The sequence below is a fragment of the Microplitis mediator genome, chromosome 5 (genome assembly GCF_029852145.1).
Source record: "Microplitis mediator isolate UGA2020A chromosome 5, iyMicMedi2.1, whole genome shotgun sequence".
NCBI lineage: Eukaryota > Metazoa > Arthropoda > Insecta > Hymenoptera > Braconidae > Microplitis > Microplitis mediator.
The window spans coordinates 3,020,032-3,041,640 of NC_079973.1; the positions used below are offsets into that span (position 1 = coordinate 3,020,032).

Consider the following 21,609-nt stretch of genomic DNA (forward strand, 5'->3'; position numbering starts at 1 on the left):
CCAGTTTTTCAAACCGAGTTTAAATTAATTTGCTAGTATATCAATATGGTTATAATATATAAATATATGGGCGATAATAATTTAAATGAAGTTTGAAAAACTGGGTGAGTGTAAATGTAGCAGACAATTTGCAAATTTCAAATAAATAAATTTATTTATTTAAATAATGAAATTTTAAAAAATGCGCGCGCTGAGTTGGATTATTTGAATACGCATTTTTTCTAACATTTCATTTATTTATTCAAAAATTCTTGATTGTCAGTAACATTCACACCCATAAAACAAGGGAATGAGTGTGAACTTAGCAGGTATGAGACAATTTCAAATTTGAATAAATTTATATGATCCTGAAATCAGCCGACAGTTAACACTTTGAATTTTTTTTTCAACAATTTTATTTTAAAAAAACAAACTAAAAATATGCACTTGTAGAAAATTTTAAAAACCACAGGTGCAAGTTTTTGAAATATTTTATTTCTATAATTCATCGTTTTGAAAAAAATCAAAAAATTAATAGACGTTGGCTAACTTTAGTATCACTAAAATATGATACTGAAGTTAGTCGACGTCTAATAATTTTTAATTTTTTTTTTAACCATAAATTATAAAAATAAAAAATATTTGAAAAAATTCCACCTGTAATTTTTTAAATTTTCTACAAGTGCATATTTTTAGTTTTCATTTTTTTTTGTAATTGATCTGTTGAAAAAAAATCCGAAAATTGTCATTTGTCTGTTAACTGGATCATAATTTCAGAGCATTAATTTTATTAACGTAAATGATAGTTCCGTGATCAAGTTTTATAAAAATTACTGTAAATACTAAATAGTATTTATAGTTTCTGTTTAATTATAAATTGTAAATAACAATTAACGCTTACACTAATAGTTGATTTTAAACTAACTTGTATCTGACTGGTTGCTGACATAAAACTTCAAGTTCCAATGCAGGTAATCATGAAAAATCGTGTGTAACTCAGAATGAAAGACAATTTCAGTTTTCGGGTGATGTCAGCCAACTTCATCCGATCTAAAATCGTTTTTTCATCCCTAGTCACACAATGCACTATCGCATGCCATTTAAAAAATACAAAAGAAGATTACGCGCCCGCGACTCGACACAACAATCATGGGTTTGTTTAATGCCCGAAGAGAAGAATAATAAAGAACTGTACAAAGATTACGCGCCTCTTGCTGGCATTAAAGAGCTCTCATACTTTTATTATTATTAATATTAATATTACACTAAATCAATTAATTACTTATTTATTTATTTAAATTAATAACTTTAACTTTCGCATCAAACGTCCCCGAAAATCGGTAAACTTTTTATTTAAAAAGGCTGTAGCTTAAATAACTAGTCTAAAAAGCGTCAAGGAATAGTCCTCCATTCAATTATTAAACAGTTATGCAATTTAAATTACATTACATACATCCATACATTACATACAAGTTACTCATTACTCCATTTAAATAAATCGTTTATACATTTTATTCCAATGCTCACTTTCACGCATACAAATTTAATAATTATTATTTTTATTACTATTTATCACTACTTTAAACTATCCGCGAAAACTACCCATCTAATTTAGCAACATGGACATTTATTAACCTGTGGTATTTCATATTAATTAATTAATCAATTAAAATACGCCGACTTTATTCATCATAATCGATTTAAAATCAAATAAAATATTTACGTACTCTTACATCTAAAATAATCGGTGTTTTTATCCCATTTATTTATAAATTATAAATATTTTTATATGTATTTATATATTTATATTTTTATTAATCCTCCTCTTAGTCTCTGACATTTATCACGTGGTACCAAACTGTCAAGAGAGCACGGACTCCAAAAATCTTTATGAAATATTTTTTTTTTTGACATCTAAAGTAGTCAAGAGCGAGAGATTAATCAAAAAATTTAAATTTATAAAAGCGCAGTATATTTTTTTTTTTACATATATAAATATTTTTATTTAAAATACAAATTGTACCCTGTCCGATTGGATTAAGGGAATGTTTTAAAACTGAAAGCTCAAGGGAGTAGCCCACGTTTATAAATATTAACCGTTAACTTTTATTTAATAATAATTAACCTAATTGACGTTAAATCGCGAAAAAAAATAAAACACAAGTATCGCGGACGTCAATTAAAAATATTTTAAGTTGCGGGTTTCATTAAATGGACCGCAATTTATTCGTAAAGATTTTTGGTAGAGCTCTATGATCGCGACCAATCATTCCGTCGTATCATTATCATTTGTTACAATTATTTATTTATTTATATTCATATTTATATTATTTATATATTTATATATATCATAACGTACACAGTACACGCAATATTTAAATTTACCAACCGTGTGCAATGCAATTACATTAGCAATTAGCAATTATCTTAATTTAAATAATTATAATTAGTATTACAAAAGCTTGATTATTTGGATCGGACTGTAGCAATATATTTTATCGTGGTAAAATAACAAAGTTAATTAATATTACACGAGATTTTTGTTAATTTTTAAATTACGTACGCATTCTTAGTAACGCTCGCGCTCAAATTTATTTTATTATTAATATTAATTTTCGTAAAATTAATAGTAATAAATAAAATTATTCATACCAACGCATACCAGCTCAATACTCTGACAGTAAAATGTACAACGGGTAAAATAAAAAAAATAACTGAGGAATAAAATAAAAAAAAATTAATAAATAAATTCCTGGGAATTAAAAACTCAGTAGCGACTACGTCACTGTACACTTTAAAGCCACTTTTAATTGTCAGGGCAGTTGGAATAAATTATTTTAAAATAAAATTTATCACTTAAGCACAAAACACTATAATTAAAACGTCCATACACTTTTTGCGCCCATTATTACTTTATTATTATTATATTACTTTTTTTTGTTATTTTGTTTTTTTATTTGTATTTATATTTATATATAATAGCCAGTGATATACAAGTAAAGGGCTCAAAAAACATTATTATCAACTAAACGTCTAAGTCTTAAATCGACTCGCTTGATTAATCACCTTCTTACTCCCAACAATCCAAACAATCACTTGGATAAACTTGCAATCATTCTTCTCCTAATTATTTATCTTCTGTGTCTTATACACTCGCGGTATTTTTTTTATAATCAACGTCCGACAAGTGCACTACTGTTTAAAAAAATAAAATAATTACAGTGGAGGTCACAGTAGATTTAAACCGACTCGTGGTTTAGTAATAAAGTGAAGATGCATTAGGACGCTGATGAGAAGAAAGTGAAGACGAGTCGTGTGATTTGTTTTAATCGAGCGGGCGGAATAGTTGAATGTAAAAATTTATATTTAATAATAATAATTAGTGGTAGTATGTAGTAGTAGTAGAAGTTGCGGTGATGGCGACAACGTTTCATGTAAAGATAATTAATAAATTTATTTATTTATTTAAATGAAACGTTCGTTGTCCCGACACGTCTACCGCGAACCGGCGACAGGATCCACGGAGGACTGGGCGGTCGCCGCTGGATTATGACTTGTCTCGTACTCCATAACTTCCTGATAAATCAGCTCTTTCCACTGATCGACTGTGTGCTCCCGTTCATCGACACTGTGGTCGTAAGGACCTGGTGCAGGCTGTAATGAAAAAGTGTCGAGATTAATTCTGATAAACCTTTTAGGGTGTAGGTACATAGCACTGAGTATGTACTGGGTTAAATGTGCTTTTAATGCTTGTTCATTATCAGTGATTGCATGTCGTTAATACTTACAGCGTTGACCTCACCCTCGTCGTACCAGACGTTGATGTAATTGTGCAATAAAGCGTCATCGACCGAGATGCGACGTTCAGGATCGATGACTAGCATGCGCGAGAGCAGGTCCCTGGCTTGACTCGCTGCAACACACAAATGATGCAGGAAAGTAAGAGAGAGTTACTGAGAGAGATGGGTTACGTTGTTGATGTGGAGGTGAAAAGAGAACAAGTCGATATACACGCGAGACCGAGGCAAGTATTATTATATATATAGATATATAGATATAGGTATAGATGTAGACGATAGAGAGAGAGAAAGAAGAAGAATATACTTGAGTTGATTCTCAACTTCAACTTACCCTTCAGTCTATTGTGTTCCGAAGAGTCCGTGGGAAACAGAATATCCGGGAATAGCCTCTCGAAAGGATAGCCCGGGTATCGAGGCCTGTTCTCTACGTAATTTCTCACCGTTGGTTGCAATCGCTGCATAAATTCCTGTGCTGGCGTACCAAGTTGCTCTGAAAATAATTGCCCGAGTTTAAAAGTTTGTTTGCTGATAAAATCCATGGTAAAATTAAATAGCTCACCAATTATTTTGTTCCACTGGTCAATGTGGTCTGTGCCGGGGAAAAGAACTCCGCCGCGAATCATTTCACCCATTATACAGCCGACTGACCATATATCCACGTTTTCCTTGTAACCCATGCCCAGAATGACCTCAGGTGCTCGGTAGTACCGCGTGACAACGTACGGTGTCATCATGAACGTCGTGCCAGCAGTTCGCGCGAGACCGAAATCGAGAATCTTGAGGGTACAGTCTGATTTAACGACTATATTGCTTGGCTTTAAATCCTGTGGAGAGCATATACACCGAGGATTAAATATTTAAACATGATAAAACACTGCTACCGTCATACTGTACAAGTACAGGTAAAGTAAACGAGTGAGTGAGTGAGTGAGTATGTGAATGTATGACGTATATATGAGTGTAGGCTGAGCAAATATGTGGTTTATGCATAATATAACGACACGTACTCTGTGAATAATACCGGCTGAATGGAGATGCTTAATGCCACAGAGCATCTGATAAAGGAGATAGGACATACGCTCATGGTCCAGATCCATTTGAATTACTTGGCACAGATTTGCGTCCATCAGCTCCATTACCAAGTAAACGTCTTGAAATTCGTCCAAAGATCGTTGCGGTGTGAATGCATTCAAGAGACCAATAATCTGAAACAGTCCACGGTTCTCATTATTTTTAACAACTTGATTAAGTTTTTTTTTTTTTACACGGTAAAAAATTTTCGGAGTGAATGCGGATTTAAATAAAAATCTAGTTCAGTCCGAAATCACTCCGCTGAAAAAAAAATGATTCTGAAGTTAGCAGACATTTAAAAATTTTTGAATTTTCGTTTTTCAATAAATCAATTGCAAAAAAATAATATAAAAATATGCACATATAGAAAATTTTAAAAACTACAGGTGCAATTTTTTCAAATATTTTTTTAAAAATATTTTATCGTCTAAAAAAAAATCCAAAAATTATTAGACGTCTGCTAACTTCAGTATCATAAAAAAAAACTCCTAATTTACTCCGCATGCGAAGTGATTTTTTTTTAAATTCCGGAACTCCGAGCAACGGAGTTGACTCGGATTTAAATAAAATCCGTAATCTCTCCGTATTTTTTCCAGTGTAGTTGATGTAAATATAAAATATAAACAATTACATTTTTATGGTTGACAAGTTTCATAAGTTTAAATTCCCTGTATGCTCTCTTGGCGTGTGTCACGTTCTGAAAGGGCCTTGACAGCTTCTTAATAGCAACATTTTGCTGCGTGACCGTGTCGTAGGCGGCACTGAAATATAAAATGAAATGTCAGAAGATGTTACTTGTAGGGCAGAGTGTCAAAGAATAAAAATAGAGGAAAATGTAAATATATAAATAGGGAAAATCCGAGGGAGAGACTGTGACGATAAGACACTCACCAAACAATGCCTTGAGCCCCAGAGCCAATGGGCTTGAGATTTTGGTATCGCTTGAGGATAGTAAACTTGGTGTCCCCGACCTCGACCGTGTAAAACATGGCGGACAGCCGGGTTGTCATTTCAGGCCCGAGGTAAGGCATGCGCCTCGATACAAGTGTCTCTTCCGACACCTGTGACTCCAACCTGGAGCACACCTGGTGGACTAACGGACTGACGCTCCTAGCCACTTTGTTTCCACAATATATATTTATATATTTCACGATATTTATATATTTCCTTGGATACTTTTCTCCGGCTTTATTAGTACAACAAATAGGGTATTTTGTCGGCTGGTTGTTAGGGTAACTAGTGTATCAGCTCTCACCGTCGCTCACCTTGCGCAGTTAGATGCTGCTGGATTTGTCTGCAAAGAGGGTAAAAACTAAATTGAGACTTTTATCATAATTATCAGGTCACAATTGCCGAGGGTGCTTTATACTCGGGTGAATTATTGAAGTTGGGGAGGAGCTGAAATACTCTTACGGGATTATTTATAGCTGACATGCCACCGGATCTCTTACTCGCGGTTCAATCGCCCTCAATTTAGGCTCTGACTTGTTCCTTTTTTTAAACAAAAAAAAAAAATAAGCATCCGACTTTCCACCTGTCGGCTATTATATTATCGAACTAATTAACCAGACGGCGTCTCAAGCAACTTTAACTTGATTAACCGCTCGTTAAAATCAATTGTTTATTATTACAAAAGTATTTCCAAGATGTTCAATCAAGTGAAACCACTATAACTTTCATATTGTTGCTAACGAGACATTCAAGTGCTTCATTTTATCTACAAATCCAATTAAGAGATCAAGTGCGAAGCTATAACTGTCGTAAAATAAACAAAACTATATACATATATATATATATATATATATAGAGCAGAAATAAAAGTCTTGTAGTAGGAGCTAAGCGTAAAAGAGTAGTATCATATAAATATATATAATAGTTGAAGTATAAATTTAAATTATAGCAGCATAGTAGCAGTATAATATAAGAGAGATTATTTCAGAGTATACGGATAAAATTTTATGATGAAAGAAACTGTCGGTAGACGATTAAATTGCCGTGACATCGTTTACACACACGACACCACGTTGAAATTCATTCTATCTTGTTCACCCACATATGCCGGGTATTACATGCTTACGCTTCAGCGCATTTACTTTGTCTACCCAAGACTTTGGAGCATTTCCAACCACGTCTTGCTTTTACTCTTCCTCTTCCTTTTCCCTTCCTCGTTTTCTTCTTCTCCTTCCTACTTCTCTTTCTCTTTTTCTTCACGTGATACAGCTCAGCTCCTACCCGTAACTTCTTCTCCAACGCAAAACAATCTCGGCAACGCAATCTCTTTAATCATAACAACAGAGAAAATATCCTTACCATAAATTGGTAGCCATGATTAATGGTCCATCAAGTTCATCAAGATCTCTAGGTGATTTAACGTACAGGGTCTGTCAACAAAAATATATAATATGACGTTAGATAGAGTGCTAAGTGATAAAGTAAATAATGTGTTAAATTAAATCAAGTGTTTGAGATAAAGATTACTATATATGATTATGTGACGGTCGTTCTGTTGGCGATTAAACCGAAATGGAGATAGCTCGAGATAAAATTACTCTGAATGAAATGAAACGGCTAGTTCAAGTATGTTTGCAAACAGTTGGACGGAGAGATACTTTAAGAAGACATCTCGGGGTTGGTATTAACCGGGAAATAGCTTTTCCGGAGATTTATCCAGTGGGAAATTGGCGGCAGGTGGTTGCTAGGTAAAATTGTTGACGGTGAAAAAAAGTATAAAAAGTACGCGGTAATAAAATCTGAGATTATACTATGAGCAATTTTTTTTTACCCATAATTTTATCGCGCCTGTCATAAAACTTGACGCCGCATCGTTACGTAATTGAAAAAAAAATATTTCAGTTATCAAATGAAATATTTTTTTTTTAATTATTAAAAGTACATTACGTGGATATTAATTTTGTTATTTGTACTTAATAGTAAGCTTGTGTCAACGACACGTAAATTTATGAATTCCATTTGGTCGTAACATCAAAGCCCATAAATATATATTTCAAGAAGTGATATTAATTAAATAACATATCATGTTTTTGGGTGCATGTGTGTCTGAGAAGAAAATTCATCTTGGGGTCTTGGGGGTACGAGGTAACTAAAAAGCGATATAAATCTTGCGGGAAATCGCGGAAACGTCGCAAGTCTGCCGGAAACTAAGCCCAAGTGTCTCTTTACTTAGCTTAGCTTAGCTCAGCTCTTTTACTCCCGTTTTCTCATACTCGTATTCTCTCTTCTCCATTTAAACTTTCATTCATTTCCTTTTTCGCTATTTCGGCTCGCGGCGCGACCACGTCAACCAGATACTGAGTAGAGTAGTAGTAGTGGTAGTAGGCACTTGTATTAGCCTGCATATCGGGAGGTATATTTCAACGATGCTTTGACTTGGCCCGTTTGAGCCGTTTAGTTGCTCTTACTCGCGTCTTCACTTGGCTGGTGAAATGCGGCTCGAGAGAGCATGAGAATGAGGATGATGAGTAGGATGAAGATGAGAAGAGAATTTAGAGGAGCTTCAGATACTACAGACACGCGTCTTGCCACAGCTAATCTTAATTAGCCGCATTCCCGACTATAATTAATAATCCACACGACATCAGTGCAGACGTTGATTGACTTACGACCTGTGGATTTTATGTTCAAGTATTTGCTACAAGATTTATCAATCGTTTCATCCTCTCTTCATTTTCAACTTCACAACTTTCCTTCTCTAATTCACTCATATTTTCCTTTCAAAGCTTCTCTTGTATGTATGTATCAAAAGTGCGCGAATACGAAAGTAAAAAATTTACTGGATGACTGGATTTTTGAAATATTTCGCATATAGATGCTGGTATGTCAGCCGAAAATTGCAGGCCACCCCAACCTCCGGAACAGTCAAATCACAAATTTTTTTCATTTTTGCTGCGTGAAAAACGTTCCGATCAGGTACAGAATAATTAAAATTTTTAAATTATTCCCGCACTTTTCAAATGAAAAATTTTTAAATTAATTAAGTATTTCATAGATTTAAAAATTACACTGTAAAAAGAACGGTGTTAAAAATGGACTCATTTTAACTCCGCCCGGTGTTAAAACACAAAAAATGTCAGTTCTTTATGAAAATTAATAAAATATATTATTTATTAAAAAGTATAGTGATCGAGTAAGTAAAAATATTCACAAAGTAAAATATTTTTACACCGGTAAAGAATATCTACACCGGCGGCTGCGTTATTTTAACACCGGTCTAGAATATTTACACCGGTGTCGGCGTTATTTTAACACCGGGGAATTTTTTTTAACACCGGTACATAATATTTACACCGGCGGCTGCGTTATTTTAACACCGGTCTAGAATATTTACACCGGTGGCGGCGTTATTTTAATACCGGTACAGAATATTTACACCGGTGGCGGCGTTATTTTCACACCGCTTTCGGGGGTAAATTTAACACCGATAATTTTAACACCTTCACCGCTTGGACTTACTCCGGTGATTTTTTACAGTGTATAAACTCTATCGAACTCTGTAACTAAAATAAATTATAAATTAATAATTCAAAATTCGTATTGACTATTAATATTCGATATGTATATAATTATTCAATTACCGAGTACTTGCCTTGAGATAATCTAGTAATTTGAATCAACCATTAAAATTCATTGAATATTATGATAATAACAACAATAATAATAATAATAACAATAGTATATTCTGTACAACTCCGTTCTGCGCACAATAAAAAATAAAATAAATAAAAAAGCGGCTATGGAATGCATCCTATGAATATTTAATATTTATTCTAGAACAAACGTGATATCGATTGAGCTTTTGATAATGCTCACGAGCATAAGCAACGTCACGCGTTGCCGCAGAGCATAGCTGAGCACCACGTGGTGGTTGATCGATCCAAAACTTGATAGTGTACCCTGCCTATTCTACCCTTTTTGCTCCATTCTCACCCGTGTATCACACAGCCTGGTCTTCTATTCGTGCTCACTCCTTTCTTTACTTTTTTCTACGGCCTTTTTTTACTCTCACTTCTTTTATAACTTTTATTGTTATTATTTTTATTCATAATACGGACGCCTGGTGTGTATGATACGAGATAAAAATCTATATCAATTTGAAACTCGTAAAAATGATAAAATTTTTTAATAAAAAAAAATGATAATAAAATAATAAAACGGTAATAAAAATAAATAAAATAGACATGAATCGATAGTTGCGTTTAGTTAGCCATAAAAACCCATATTTCACACTGTTTCGCGCGTCATTTCCTTCTTCTCTTCTAACCACACAACACGTATATTGGAATTCAATAGCTTTATGCTCTTGTCAATAGTTGCAGTCGGTAAATTTATACTCCGACTTATAACTCATGCGATTGAAAGAAAGATGAACTGAACAAAGTAAATAAAAATATAAACCAAAGCGTATGTAACTTTTTTTTCTATGCAATCTAAAAAATTGCAAGTGAATACGGATTTCATTTCAATTCAAATTCACTCCGTCATTCGGAGGTTTGAAATTTAAAAAAAAAATCGATCCGCGTGGATTTTTTTTTAAGTAGAGTAATTTCGGAGTGATGTGGATTTAATTTTAATTCGCATCTACTCTGGTATGGAGTTCTGATGTCAAAATAAATTTTTTTCAAAGTCAATTCCACTCCGAAGGGAAATTAAATAAAAAATGGCATGATATTGAAGATAGCCGACGTCTAATAATTTTTAGATTTTTTTTTGAACGACAAATTAGAAAAAAAAGATATTTGAAAAAATTGCACATGTAGATTTTTAAATTTTTTACATGTGCATTTTTTTTGTAATTGATCTGTTGGAAAAAAAATCTGAAAATTACTAATTGTCTGCTAACTTCAGGATCAGAAAAATGATTCCAGATTTGAGCCGCGCGCACTCAGAAAATTTTTAAAATTTATGTAGAAGAAAATAAAACTGAGTGAGTAAAAATTTTTTATTTAAATTGCAATGTCGGATCAGTAGCTCGAAGCAGTAGCTCTTAAATTAGTGCCAAAGACTAAGGATAGGAATCTAAAGAAAATAAAATACGTAAAAAGCAGACGGTATCGTCGTAAAATCGAATAGAGAAGTACTCTTTTGACCTGGGTAATATTTGAAGCTATCGAAAATTTATCGTCAAGGTTTATTGTCAATCGGACACGCCTTTGCACTTGATTTTACTATTTTTAAAATCACCGGTTTAAAAAAATGAGAAAAAATGAATGTAGTATCTATGAAAATATATGAATAGACACTTATATAGAATGAAAAAAATATATAAGTAAATGTGGAAAGTCTTGACATAAAGCTTTAGTATTTCTCGAGAATATTTTATGGCCTGTCGGCGTTCATACTTTAACGCTGGATTTAGAATGATATACGCAAGCTATTCTCGAGACGGTAATTTCTCTACTTAATTCGTTATTACGAATATAAGATTAAGCCAGCATTTAAAGTAAATAAATAACCAAAGTAGTGAGCAGTAGGCAGAGCTTTCGGTCTCGGCAGCGATCGTTTGATGTGGCGACGGCGATAGTCCGAGGGCTGATATGCGACCGGGTGACGGTAAATCACAATTTGACGTTTATAAAAGTTTTAAGAAAATAAACTTTAAAATGACAAACCCGCCGAGGGGGCCAATATCCTTTTTCCGTCACAGCTGGTATTCAACGCTCGGGCAAACGTCGATTGCGAATCGTTTGGGCGGGTACCCTCGGGAAGTCGAGGAAGGCGGAGAGTTATCAATATAGGCAATCTACGAGCTATCTTTCCTCAAGTTGCCTCGGTACATAGTAACATAGTACACAGTATCCACTATTATATATGTATACGCTGAACCTAAAACTGTAATATCTGTACATCGAATGCCAGGATAGTAGTAGTCGAGTTCACCCCTCTGATATGCCTCGGGGTAGAAAATGCGTTTCGCAATATCAGGGTTACTACCTCGAATAAAAGTCAAGTTCCAAAGACTCCCTCGAGACCATAGATCATCACCTTTGCTTCTACCACTAGATAAAGATTTTTTTTTTTACTTTTTCCTCCGCTCTCATTTCTTATCTTATTCTCCAGGCCTCAGGTATGTAATGATCTAGCCTTAATGGACTTTGTGCTCACTGGCTATTAAATTCAGCGTAACAATGTTATATATATGTATAAACATATATATATTATAATAGTAAAAATTAAATATTTAATTTTCTCGAGCACGAACAAGTCCAAGGCTCATTATGGGACGTGTTGGACATCCGATAACTCATGAATTGTAAAACACTTTCGTTAATAGTTGGCAGGCGTTCAAGGACTCAGGTTGCATAATTTATCCTTCGATTGTCGAGTATTATAGTACGTGTTGATATTCCTCCAGGTATTATGCGTCCAAGCATATATGTAATACATCTTCTATATATCTATACATATATACATGCGTATTGTTACGATGCAATTGCTGGTTTCCAAAATAGACAGTGTGGGGGCCTTTGTTGTCTAATGTACTCGACATGTTAAGTCCGAGCACGTACGGCCAATGTCGATGCCTCGCCAAGACGATCACCGATTGGTATATAAGCTCTTGCTGCTCAGCTATCGACATCAATCGACTCAAGTCAATCTCAGACAGTCTAAGTCACTAAAAACAAACAAATCCAATCACCATGAAATTCATCGTTGTAAGTAACTTTTTATTTTAATTATTAATTAGTGAATTTTATTTTTTTACGATCAATTCATCAACTCAGCTCTGGATTTTACTAAAAATTTAATTAACAAAACTGATAATTTATTTTTCACCAAAATAATTATTCAAATTTTGAATTTAAAAAAAGTGTTTGCATTCTGGTTAAAAATAAATATATGATTCGGCGATAGAAGTTAACGATCTAGAATCACAAAAAGTAATAGGATAAAGTAAGTCGTAAGGTATAGATTGATAGTAAAAGATAAATTGTAATTGCAGGCATCAATCCTCCTGATGGCTCTGATCGCCGTAGCGATGGGTAAACCAACGGAAGTTGAATCCCTCGAGCCAACTAAGACGGAATCGGCATCTCATCAAGAACAGCTCTTAGAAGCAGGACCCCGCGATAAACGTGGAGTGATATTCGGCGCGTACACCGCACCAGTGGCTTACACCGCAGCTTACACAGCACCAGTGGCTTACACATCGGCATACAGTTACCCCTATGCCTACTCCGCCTACTCAGCCTATCCCTATTACGCTGCTGCCTACAGTTCACCCTACTACTTGGCCTAGATTTTCACTACGATCGTTTTACTTCTAGCTCCTACTCGTCCACCCTCGAGACAGCTCACTCTCGCTTATATTGCATTCCCATGGATTCATTATCGATTGTAAAACCACTATTATTTTTATTATTATGTTTATTTTTTGACTATAAATAAATATTAATAAAGCATACATACATACTTATATTTATTAATCCTGTTCATATATTTTTCCATACCACCAGCGAGTATTTTCATGTGCATAATAAATCAGTAATTTATTACTGTACGAGTTAATAATAAATTAAATTATCAATTGGAATTATTAATTGACTAGAAGAGAATCAATTGAAGCGTAAAGTGATGGTTTTTTTTAAAATTTTTTTACAGTTGAAAGCTAAAATGAAGAGAAAAAGAAATAAAGATTGACAAGTGGTGATCTGAGACGCGTATCACGTTTCTCCTTGGATTCCCTCGCGTCTTTTATACTACTACCCTCAACTATCGTCTCCTCAGCTCTTTATACCCTCCAAGGGCACCCTCTGGCTCACTGAGAGTCACGTGACGTTTCAAAGACTGAGGAGAGCCAAACCAAGTGTTGGGTATACCTGACCCGGCGTGCTTGCTCGCTCGGATAGGATAAGCTCCGGCTAAAAAACTTAACTTTCCTAGCTTTTACTTTTCTCCTTTTCCTTCTTATCCTCATTCTCATTCTCATTCCCATTCTCTTAATACTTTACCTTTTACTTTACTTTACTTTACATAGCTCTCGGGGAAGTTAAAACGAACAGAACGAAAAATAACGTCAATATATTAACGTCTACTACATTTAGTTTTTCATAACTCAAACATTCTTGTAAGCTCATAAATCATTACTCCATTTTTATATATATATATATATATATATACACATATTTTTTTTCCTTAGTACCTTATATTAGTGATTCAGTAGTAATGGACAGCGTGCCGGACCACACCTCGACTCTCTCTCCTCGATATGGTTTTTTTTTTTACTTTTAAAATATCACTCACTGATAAAATATCTTTCGCTATACCAATTTTTTTATTTTATTTTTACCTCACTAAGTCATATTGCTTTTAACGCTGATGAATACGGAGTAAAAAAAGTACTCGGTAAAATCATTGATGATAAAATATAAAATATAATGGAGTAGATATTCACTATTATTATTTTTCAATTTAACATTCAAGCCTGATGGGTTTTAATATATTTTTTTACGATTTTTATTTCAGTACATCGAGCGCAGGAAAAAATATATGAGGGGAAGATTAATAACAACAACAATAGTAACCGGAGCAGCAGCAACGTGTATCGTTGCTTGTAAAGTATGCGCGTACGTGATTTATCTCACTGTAGATGATAGGCAATCCACGTCATGAAGATGAAAAGAAAATTTATAAAAGCCTGGTCACATTATCGATATCCGATACTCCAAGCTAATACACATATTCTTGTTTAAGACAATAGAGTCCGGATTTAATGGAAGACACTTTTTTCACAATAAATAAATATATACATATATTTATATTAATAAGTTTAGTTAATTAACTCTTCGAGTTAATTGAGTGTAATTAAATTATCAGAATGAGTTTGCGGCCAAGTTTAAAGAGAGCGATTGCAAATAAGGGCAAATAGATGCGGCGCGTGTCAAAAGCACCGCGCGACTGTCCACCGGTCTCGTAAAATTGGACAAGTGCGCCGGGTTGCGTTTGCGCGAGACTATTCACCGGTTCGTTCGACTCTTCTTCTTCTTCTTCTTCATCTTCTTCTCCTTTACCTCTTTCTATTTTTTTATTCTATTACTCTCTTGTTCCTCTTGACATGTAGGAAAATTTAATTAATTAAAAAATAAAATCCAGTCCTGACCTAACATATTTCATTCAACTTCAAAAATTCGAAAAAATTATCCGACTATAATGACACTTGGTAAAATAGTCATTGTTATAATAGTGATAATAATGAGAGTAATAAAATATTAAATAAATTAAAAGCCAAAGGAACATGAAAAATATTGAGCGGTTGGATTATTCTATTTTTAAAGTTAAGTTACAACACGTTCCGGTGAATAATTTCGTTCTTCAGTCTGTCCCTCACTCACTCACCCACTCTTATTAAATATTATTATCATTATAATTTCTCTCATTTCAATTTAGACCCCGCTCTGGCCAATATTCGCTGCATCGGTGAGCTTGCGGTTCGAATCCTCAAAGCCAGCGTAACTCTTTTTCCTCTCTCTCTCTCTCTCTATCTCTTCTTCAACTTCTCCCTGTCCCTTTCTGTTGCTCTCCTGTTTAAACTCATCTCTCATCGAAATCATACTATACCGCAACGGTATTAATCTCACGCCTCTTAATCCCGATGAAAGAGAAATTTCTCATAGTGAGCGTTAATTTAATTAGAGTTCATTAAGATGATCAAAATGTTTCTGAAGATCCCTCGAGTTTTTGGATAAAATAAAACAAACTTTTTTTTATCTCTATTTTAAGACAAAGCTCAAAGGTCGTATATATTCATTCAAAAGTCCTTTTTTGCCTCTTCATACTCCACACTTCATACATATCCCGAGTATACTTTATCCATATATATCTGCCAGCATAAAACACACAATAGTTTAAGTAAATTAAAATTTCCTCTTGCCAGATTCAGGAGGAAAAAAAATATTAAATTTTATTTTTAAAATTTTTTCATACAGTTACCGGAAAAAATCGATCATTCCCAATGCAGAAGTACAAGGGTTGAGATATAGCCCCAAGTACAACATACATAATTCCTAAAATAACTCTGCTTTGAAGTTACAACAAGAGTTTTTTAACCCTCCCCAGTCTTTCTTCTACTCGCGCTGGCAGTAAGAGGGTGGCAATAACAACACTTGGCCGTCCAGCAAAGAAAACAACTGGCAAGTTAAATTTTAACAGCATTTTTACACTCTACTATCACCGTAAAAAGTTTATCCGGCTGTACTGTTTACGATAAATAAATAAATAAATAAAAATATAAAAATGTGTACTGTTCCATAAAAGTTATCCCGGTTCAATAAAATAATTTAATAATTTTTTTTTCTTGTGTCAGATAAAATACTATCGTGTTTAATATGAGCAGCAGATGCAGGCGATATGATATGTGAGGAGATAATTGAAATATAAAGTAGATTTAGCGGGTCATCGACTTATCGTCTCATCTAACAGCGTTTGGTTATGCCGTCATACCTTCCAGACGACGTTCCATTAATTAATAAACACCGTGGTAGCGTACGGTACTGTATAGTACGGTATGGAGTTAGTACCCTTCTCAAAGCTCGGCTCGTCCAGCCGCAACGTACACAACAACCCCTAAATTCTCTCACCAATTTCCAACTAATAATCACCAAAGCACGGCTATGAGGGACGCCAGTTTTGCATCCACGTGGAATACATAATGAGTTGTACTCTTTGGCTCGAATGTTGTCCATGGGATGGAAATTAGAGGGAGAGAGGACTGAAATAAAGAAGATGACGAAGGGAGAGACGTTAAAAGCGCAAGAAGGGATAAGAGAAAAAAGATAAAATGACAACAAACTGTTTTGGAGAAGATGAAATAATGAAAAAAAGTAAATAAAAATAAAGTAAAAGAAAACGAACACAGAACCAGGGACAAAATGATGTCGAGCGAGTAAGAGGGTGAAGAATAGAGAGCAGGGTAGAGGGCGAACATGAGCGAGGTCTATGTACAGACTCTTTCTCTACTGTGTGTACTAGTCAGAGGGTGAGTTGGAGAAAGAGAATGAGTGAGAGTGAGTGAGAGGGTGAATGTTACGAATGTGATCGATAAAGCAAGATGGCGGAGGGGGACACGATGCCGCAGAGTACCGCAACCCGAACAACTACGAATGAAATTATTTCATTCTCTGTTTATACTATTGCAATTACAATAATGATGATGATGATGATGATTATGATGATGATTATTGTGATTGTCACGGTAATGACAATAATGATAGCGAGGATAAAAAGTACGAGGATGAAAAGATTTATTGGAGCGACATTGATAACTTTATATAAATATAAAAAGTGAGAGATGAATAGGATAAGATTTTATGAACCCGGTGAAGGGATGAGATTAAGTATCAGTTGAACAGCAGAGGAGCATTGCTCGAGTTATAATAAAAAGTACTTGAGGATTTTACCGAGACTGTGAGTTGTGTGAGAGTGTAAGATGTAAATGACGATGAGAAACAAGACGCGATAGGTGTCGCACGAAGGTCACAGCCCGAAAATCCATAACTACCCTTCTGTTCCTCTCACAGAGGTATGTATATATATATATATACGTACATACAGATGTATATATCAGATGTATATATATATATATGTACCAGAGAAAACGGTTAGGTACAGAGAGTGAGAAAGAAAAGCAAAGCTTGAGCCCTCTTTTGAATCGCGCGTGCGTATTAACTTGGGAATCTGAACTAAACGCGAGAGGAGGAAGCATAATGTAACCCACTGTCAAACTTGAATCTCCATAGCCATTCCCTTTCCTTCCTCTTTATCAATTCCATAGCTTCCTTTTCATTATTAAAACCCACCTAACTCATTAAAAATTCCATTCATTACAACCCTGTCGGACAGGTTGATAAGTCAATGTTATGTCTCAGTAAATTTAATATTTTATTTTACCTGGATTAGATCATGTCTGGTAACCGCGGGGTGTTTCGGCTACCCTGTAACCTGAAACAGACAAAACAACCAGTCAGTTGGTAGATGATAAATGTATTTATACTTATATATATGCATGCTAATGAATAAGCTGTAGACAGTTATAGACACATCCAAAGATCTCCAGAGACGACATGAAACTATCCGATGACAAGCACTAATTGCTTCGACGTTCAATACGCCATTGAGATATTCTGGACATGTCTCTTTCTCTCTCTCCTTCTGTCAGTAATGCACTCGGGGTAATTTAATTCCAAGTTACATGTTTGCTGTCGCATCAAAGACCAGTCTTTTTTTTTGTAATACGCAATACATCAAAAGTTAATCAGGGCAAAGAAAAAAGTTACGAAGGCTGTATTGTTTATTATTTTTTTTGTTTAACTGGAGCTTTTGTAAGTGAGAATATGAAAAATATAATAATTTGCTGGTGATATTCTCGAGAAATTAAAATAGTAAAGAGGTCTGATGGAGTAAAAATAACCCTCTCTTAGGACATGTAATGGCACAGGAGAAAAGAAGCTTTGTCTGACTCCAAAGGTCTTCTTGTCGTCTCTCCCAGACTATACGTACAGCAACGATGCTTGTTGAGAGTAATTACAGGGTCGTTAGCATTTCCACGTCTATGTGCGAGCTCTCTGCGTATTTAATATTCTCGCGAATAAATAGTCGTCTTGAAAAAAAATAAAATAAATAAATAAAAGTAAAAGTAAAAAAAATCAAAGTTGGTTTAACAAATTTAGCACAAATATAGCATGATAACAGGCAATCAGAATCTGACAAAGCGTTAAAAAATTAAATTGTCAGACACATTTACTCGAGTTAGTAATGGAAGAATGAGTAGTAGCGTGATCGTGAGCTAAAGCCTGAGGGTACGAGAGACTTATTGTCAATTTGTAGCTTAGGTTTTGGACCATACAAACAAGGAGAACCGCAAGCCACGAGGGTCCGGATACCTTGACTCTAACTCCCATCGGGTATTTTGTAGACTACGGCAACCTAATGGCTAAAGAGACAACGAACAAACAGAAACAACCTCCACTCAATGACGTTATTATAACTTGTAAATTTATTGTGCTTTGCTCTGGATTCTCTGTACTCTCTACTTAAAACTCCATGCGTAGTTTTCGCATTAACTCTCTGCATATATATATAACTATAAATACATACTGGTACTGTGAGTACAATTGGAGTGGACAGGATTGGACTCTAGCAGTGGGTTGCGGTGTAATGTTATGTGGGAATACTTGCCTCCCTGTGCAGTGCACAGGGTACTCGGTAATTGAGGGAGAGATAAAGCAGTAGCAGTACCAGAGCCAGAATCAGAGTCAGAGCTGGAGTTAGAGTCAGAGTCAGAGCCAGAACGAAAGCCAGAGCCAGTGTAGCCAGAAGAGGCACGAGGGGAAAGAAGAATTCAACCCAACCGAGCTGAGGGTGCACGATCAATACTCCGCCACGCCTCGCGCCAACGAACTATCGTCGTCGGATATACCCTCTATACATGCTGGTGGAACTTGACTTTTCTCTGAAAAACACCACTTTCAATGGACTTTGATTCTTTTGGCCAATGACATTGTCATTCATGCAACAACAATTCATATATACACTACACTAATGATAAAGGAATTTGAATTTCGACCCAAAGATTGACGGGAGAGACAATGGGGATTAAGTCAATAGCCAGTTTATGGGTTTGTATTATTTGTGCCAGCATTACTGGGCATTTTGAGGTTTGTTAAGAGCTTTAGATGTTAAGATAAGAGGTTGTTTATGGGGGTATTAGTGTCGTTCGGATGTATCTGGTGTACAGATTGGTGCAATGTAAAATCCGATTGTTTCACGTGGGAATAAAATGAATTGGCGGAGAGTATAAGAGCAAAATAGATGGATGATAGAAATTAGAGAGAGAAAGATATAATTTTGTAGTCTGACGATGTGTATCTCTGGTGTGTGTCGGTCGAACGCGTGCGAAAACGACCAAGAGTCAATGTGAGTTGGTCGTAAATTGAGGTCGGAAATGTCGAGGGGGTTGGTTTTGATTAGGCGCAAGCGCAAGTTGATGTGACGGCTAAGAGGATGTGTAGAGCACCGATAATATAAGTACGTAGGTGTATACAAAGGTATCGTTGGACTGGTGTTGTGTAGAATAGAATAGAACAGAATAGAATAGGATTGGATTGGATTGAAGCTGAGGTGCGAGGGAGAAATGTTAACCACAACCGATTGTCGCCGGCCTCAATAATAAACGTGCAAAATCCAATTGATTTCCACACGATTCTTCTTAAATAATTGCTTTTACTTTCGCATTAACTGCGCACGACACACACCATTATCGTGCTATCGGATTTCTTCCTGTAATTCTAGTAAAACGATACTTGCACTAATTTTATCGATTCCTATTCAACTCGACTTTTATTTTTTCACCCATTACGAATTACTCCGTTTCATTAAACAAATTAATCACGTACGAATTTGATAATTATCTGAAATTAACAAAATTATCGTTAAATAATTTTTAGAGTAATTTAAATAATTGTAATTAGAATTTAATTAAAAACCAGAGCACGTGTTAGCACGTGCTGATAAATCGATAGCCATAGAATTCCTAGTTATTTAATGGTTTGACTTCTGACCTGCAAAATATGCGACCCAGATGACAGCAAGACGGCAATGAATTTTAGAATTTAAATTTAAATTTAAATATTTTTTTAAAATTCGATATTCCGCGGATTTCTCAAGCCTTGAATAATTAAAATTAATTATAAATAATATTTAAACTAAATATCTATGTCAAAGTAATAATAGTTGCATAAAAAATTCATGAGAAGACAGTCCACGAGCTGTAACGTGTATGTCAATTGACAAAAGCCGGGCGGGAATTAATTTTAAAATAAATGCCCGGTTTTGTGCGACTGATTTATGCGAAAATAAATGTCTGGGTGTCAACAATCGAGACAAAGTAACAGTGGGTGAAAAAAATATTTAAAAAACTTGGGTTATTATTTAAAAAATTTTAAATCGTAGGTTAACCTGTCACAGATCGATGCGTCGTCTACGTAGCTCCCTCTTTCTTTTTCCTCCTCATCGGTTTCTTTTCATTAGCTCGTATTATTTATTTATAAATAATTAAATAACTTAATTACCATAACTGTTTGTCATTATGACATATATTACAAGCGTCAATAAATAATAAATTTTAAATATTTATTATGGTTTTAAATTTACCTGTGAATTTTAAATAAATGTCATTATATAATTTCGATAACGAAACTCACCTCGTTCACTCACGTCCTGTCGATCCTCTCGTGTTAACTACCAACTCTGCTACCAATATATGATCTTAGCTTTTATAATAATTATATTTAATATATATATGTGTATATGGATGTACGTACACGTATATTATTATATATTGATATATAAGTTCACACAGAAAACCTCAATCACTGACAACAGACTGCCGGCAATAAGTGTCGGTGTAAAAAAAAAATTTGAGTAAATAAAATAATTAACAGTAAAATTAATTAATAAAAAAACATGCTGGTACATAAATTTTATTAAATAACCGCACTATCAAAAATCCACTTGCACCAACACTCAATGACGTCATTACACCAGCCGGACAGCAGCAGCAACATGGATTCCCATCGCGGCACGACGACAGCGCGAACCGGCTTCAGAATATTTAACTGTCTCTTTTTTGCATATTCTTTATTTATGTACTGTCTCTTTTCCTCTCTTTATATCACACACATACGTTGTATCAAAGACAATTGTGGTGGGTGGTAGGTGCTTTCTTTTTACATTTATTGGTGTCGCTGTT

The 21,609-nt window shown here is 34.7% G+C and overlaps 2 protein-coding genes across 3 annotated transcripts; one reads left to right on the forward strand and one right to left on the reverse strand.

The window, feature by feature from the left end:
• Positions 1–1,953: 1,953 nt before the first annotated feature.
• On the reverse strand, positions 1,954–21,442 carry LOC130668231 (stress-activated protein kinase JNK). 2 transcript variants are annotated; one of them, XM_057470408.1, is made up of 10 exons: positions 21,062–21,442; positions 17,751–17,801; positions 7,161–7,231; positions 5,742–6,144; positions 5,482–5,611; positions 4,787–4,984; positions 4,339–4,603; positions 4,111–4,269; positions 3,768–3,892; positions 1,954–3,633 (listed from the first exon to the last, which is right to left on the reverse strand). In XM_057470408.1, exons 4-10 carry the CDS (start codon positions 5,879–5,881, stop codon positions 3,475–3,477), a joined length of 1,176 nt encoding a protein of 391 aa, XP_057326391.1. In that variant the 5' UTR covers positions 5,882–6,144; positions 7,161–7,231; positions 17,751–17,801; positions 21,062–21,442; the 3' UTR covers positions 1,954–3,474. The 2 variants fall into 2 exon arrangements, with proteins under 2 accessions (XP_057326391.1, XP_057326393.1); XM_057470410.1 differs by lacking the exons at positions 17,751–17,801; positions 21,062–21,442 and adding an exon at positions 14,008–14,723.
• LOC130668234 (uncharacterized) lies at positions 12,361–13,269 on the forward strand. The gene is made up of 2 exons (XM_057470415.1): positions 12,361–12,520; positions 12,808–13,269. The coding sequence occupies exons 1-2, from the start codon at positions 12,506–12,508 to the stop codon at positions 13,102–13,104; spliced, it is 312 nt and encodes a 103-aa protein (XP_057326398.1). The 5' UTR covers positions 12,361–12,505; the 3' UTR covers positions 13,105–13,269.
• Positions 21,443–21,609: the final 167 nt, after the last annotated feature.

What these genes read in the sequence shown, in the direction of transcription:
- LOC130668231 (XM_057470408.1), bottom strand. Translation starts at nt 5,881, where the DNA reads ATGCCTTACCTCGGGCCTGAAATGACAACCCGGCTGTCCGCCATGTTT. An exon ending in GGGGCTCAAGGCATTGTTTG is followed by an intron (nt 5,612 to 5,741) that starts GTGAGTGTCTTA and finishes TTTATATTTCAG; the next exon opens with TGCCGCCTACGACACGGTCA. An exon ending in GGAACACAATAGACTGAAGG is followed by an intron (nt 3,893 to 4,110) that starts GTAAGTTGAAGT and finishes TGTGTGTTGCAG; the next exon opens with CGAGTCAAGCCAGGGACCTG.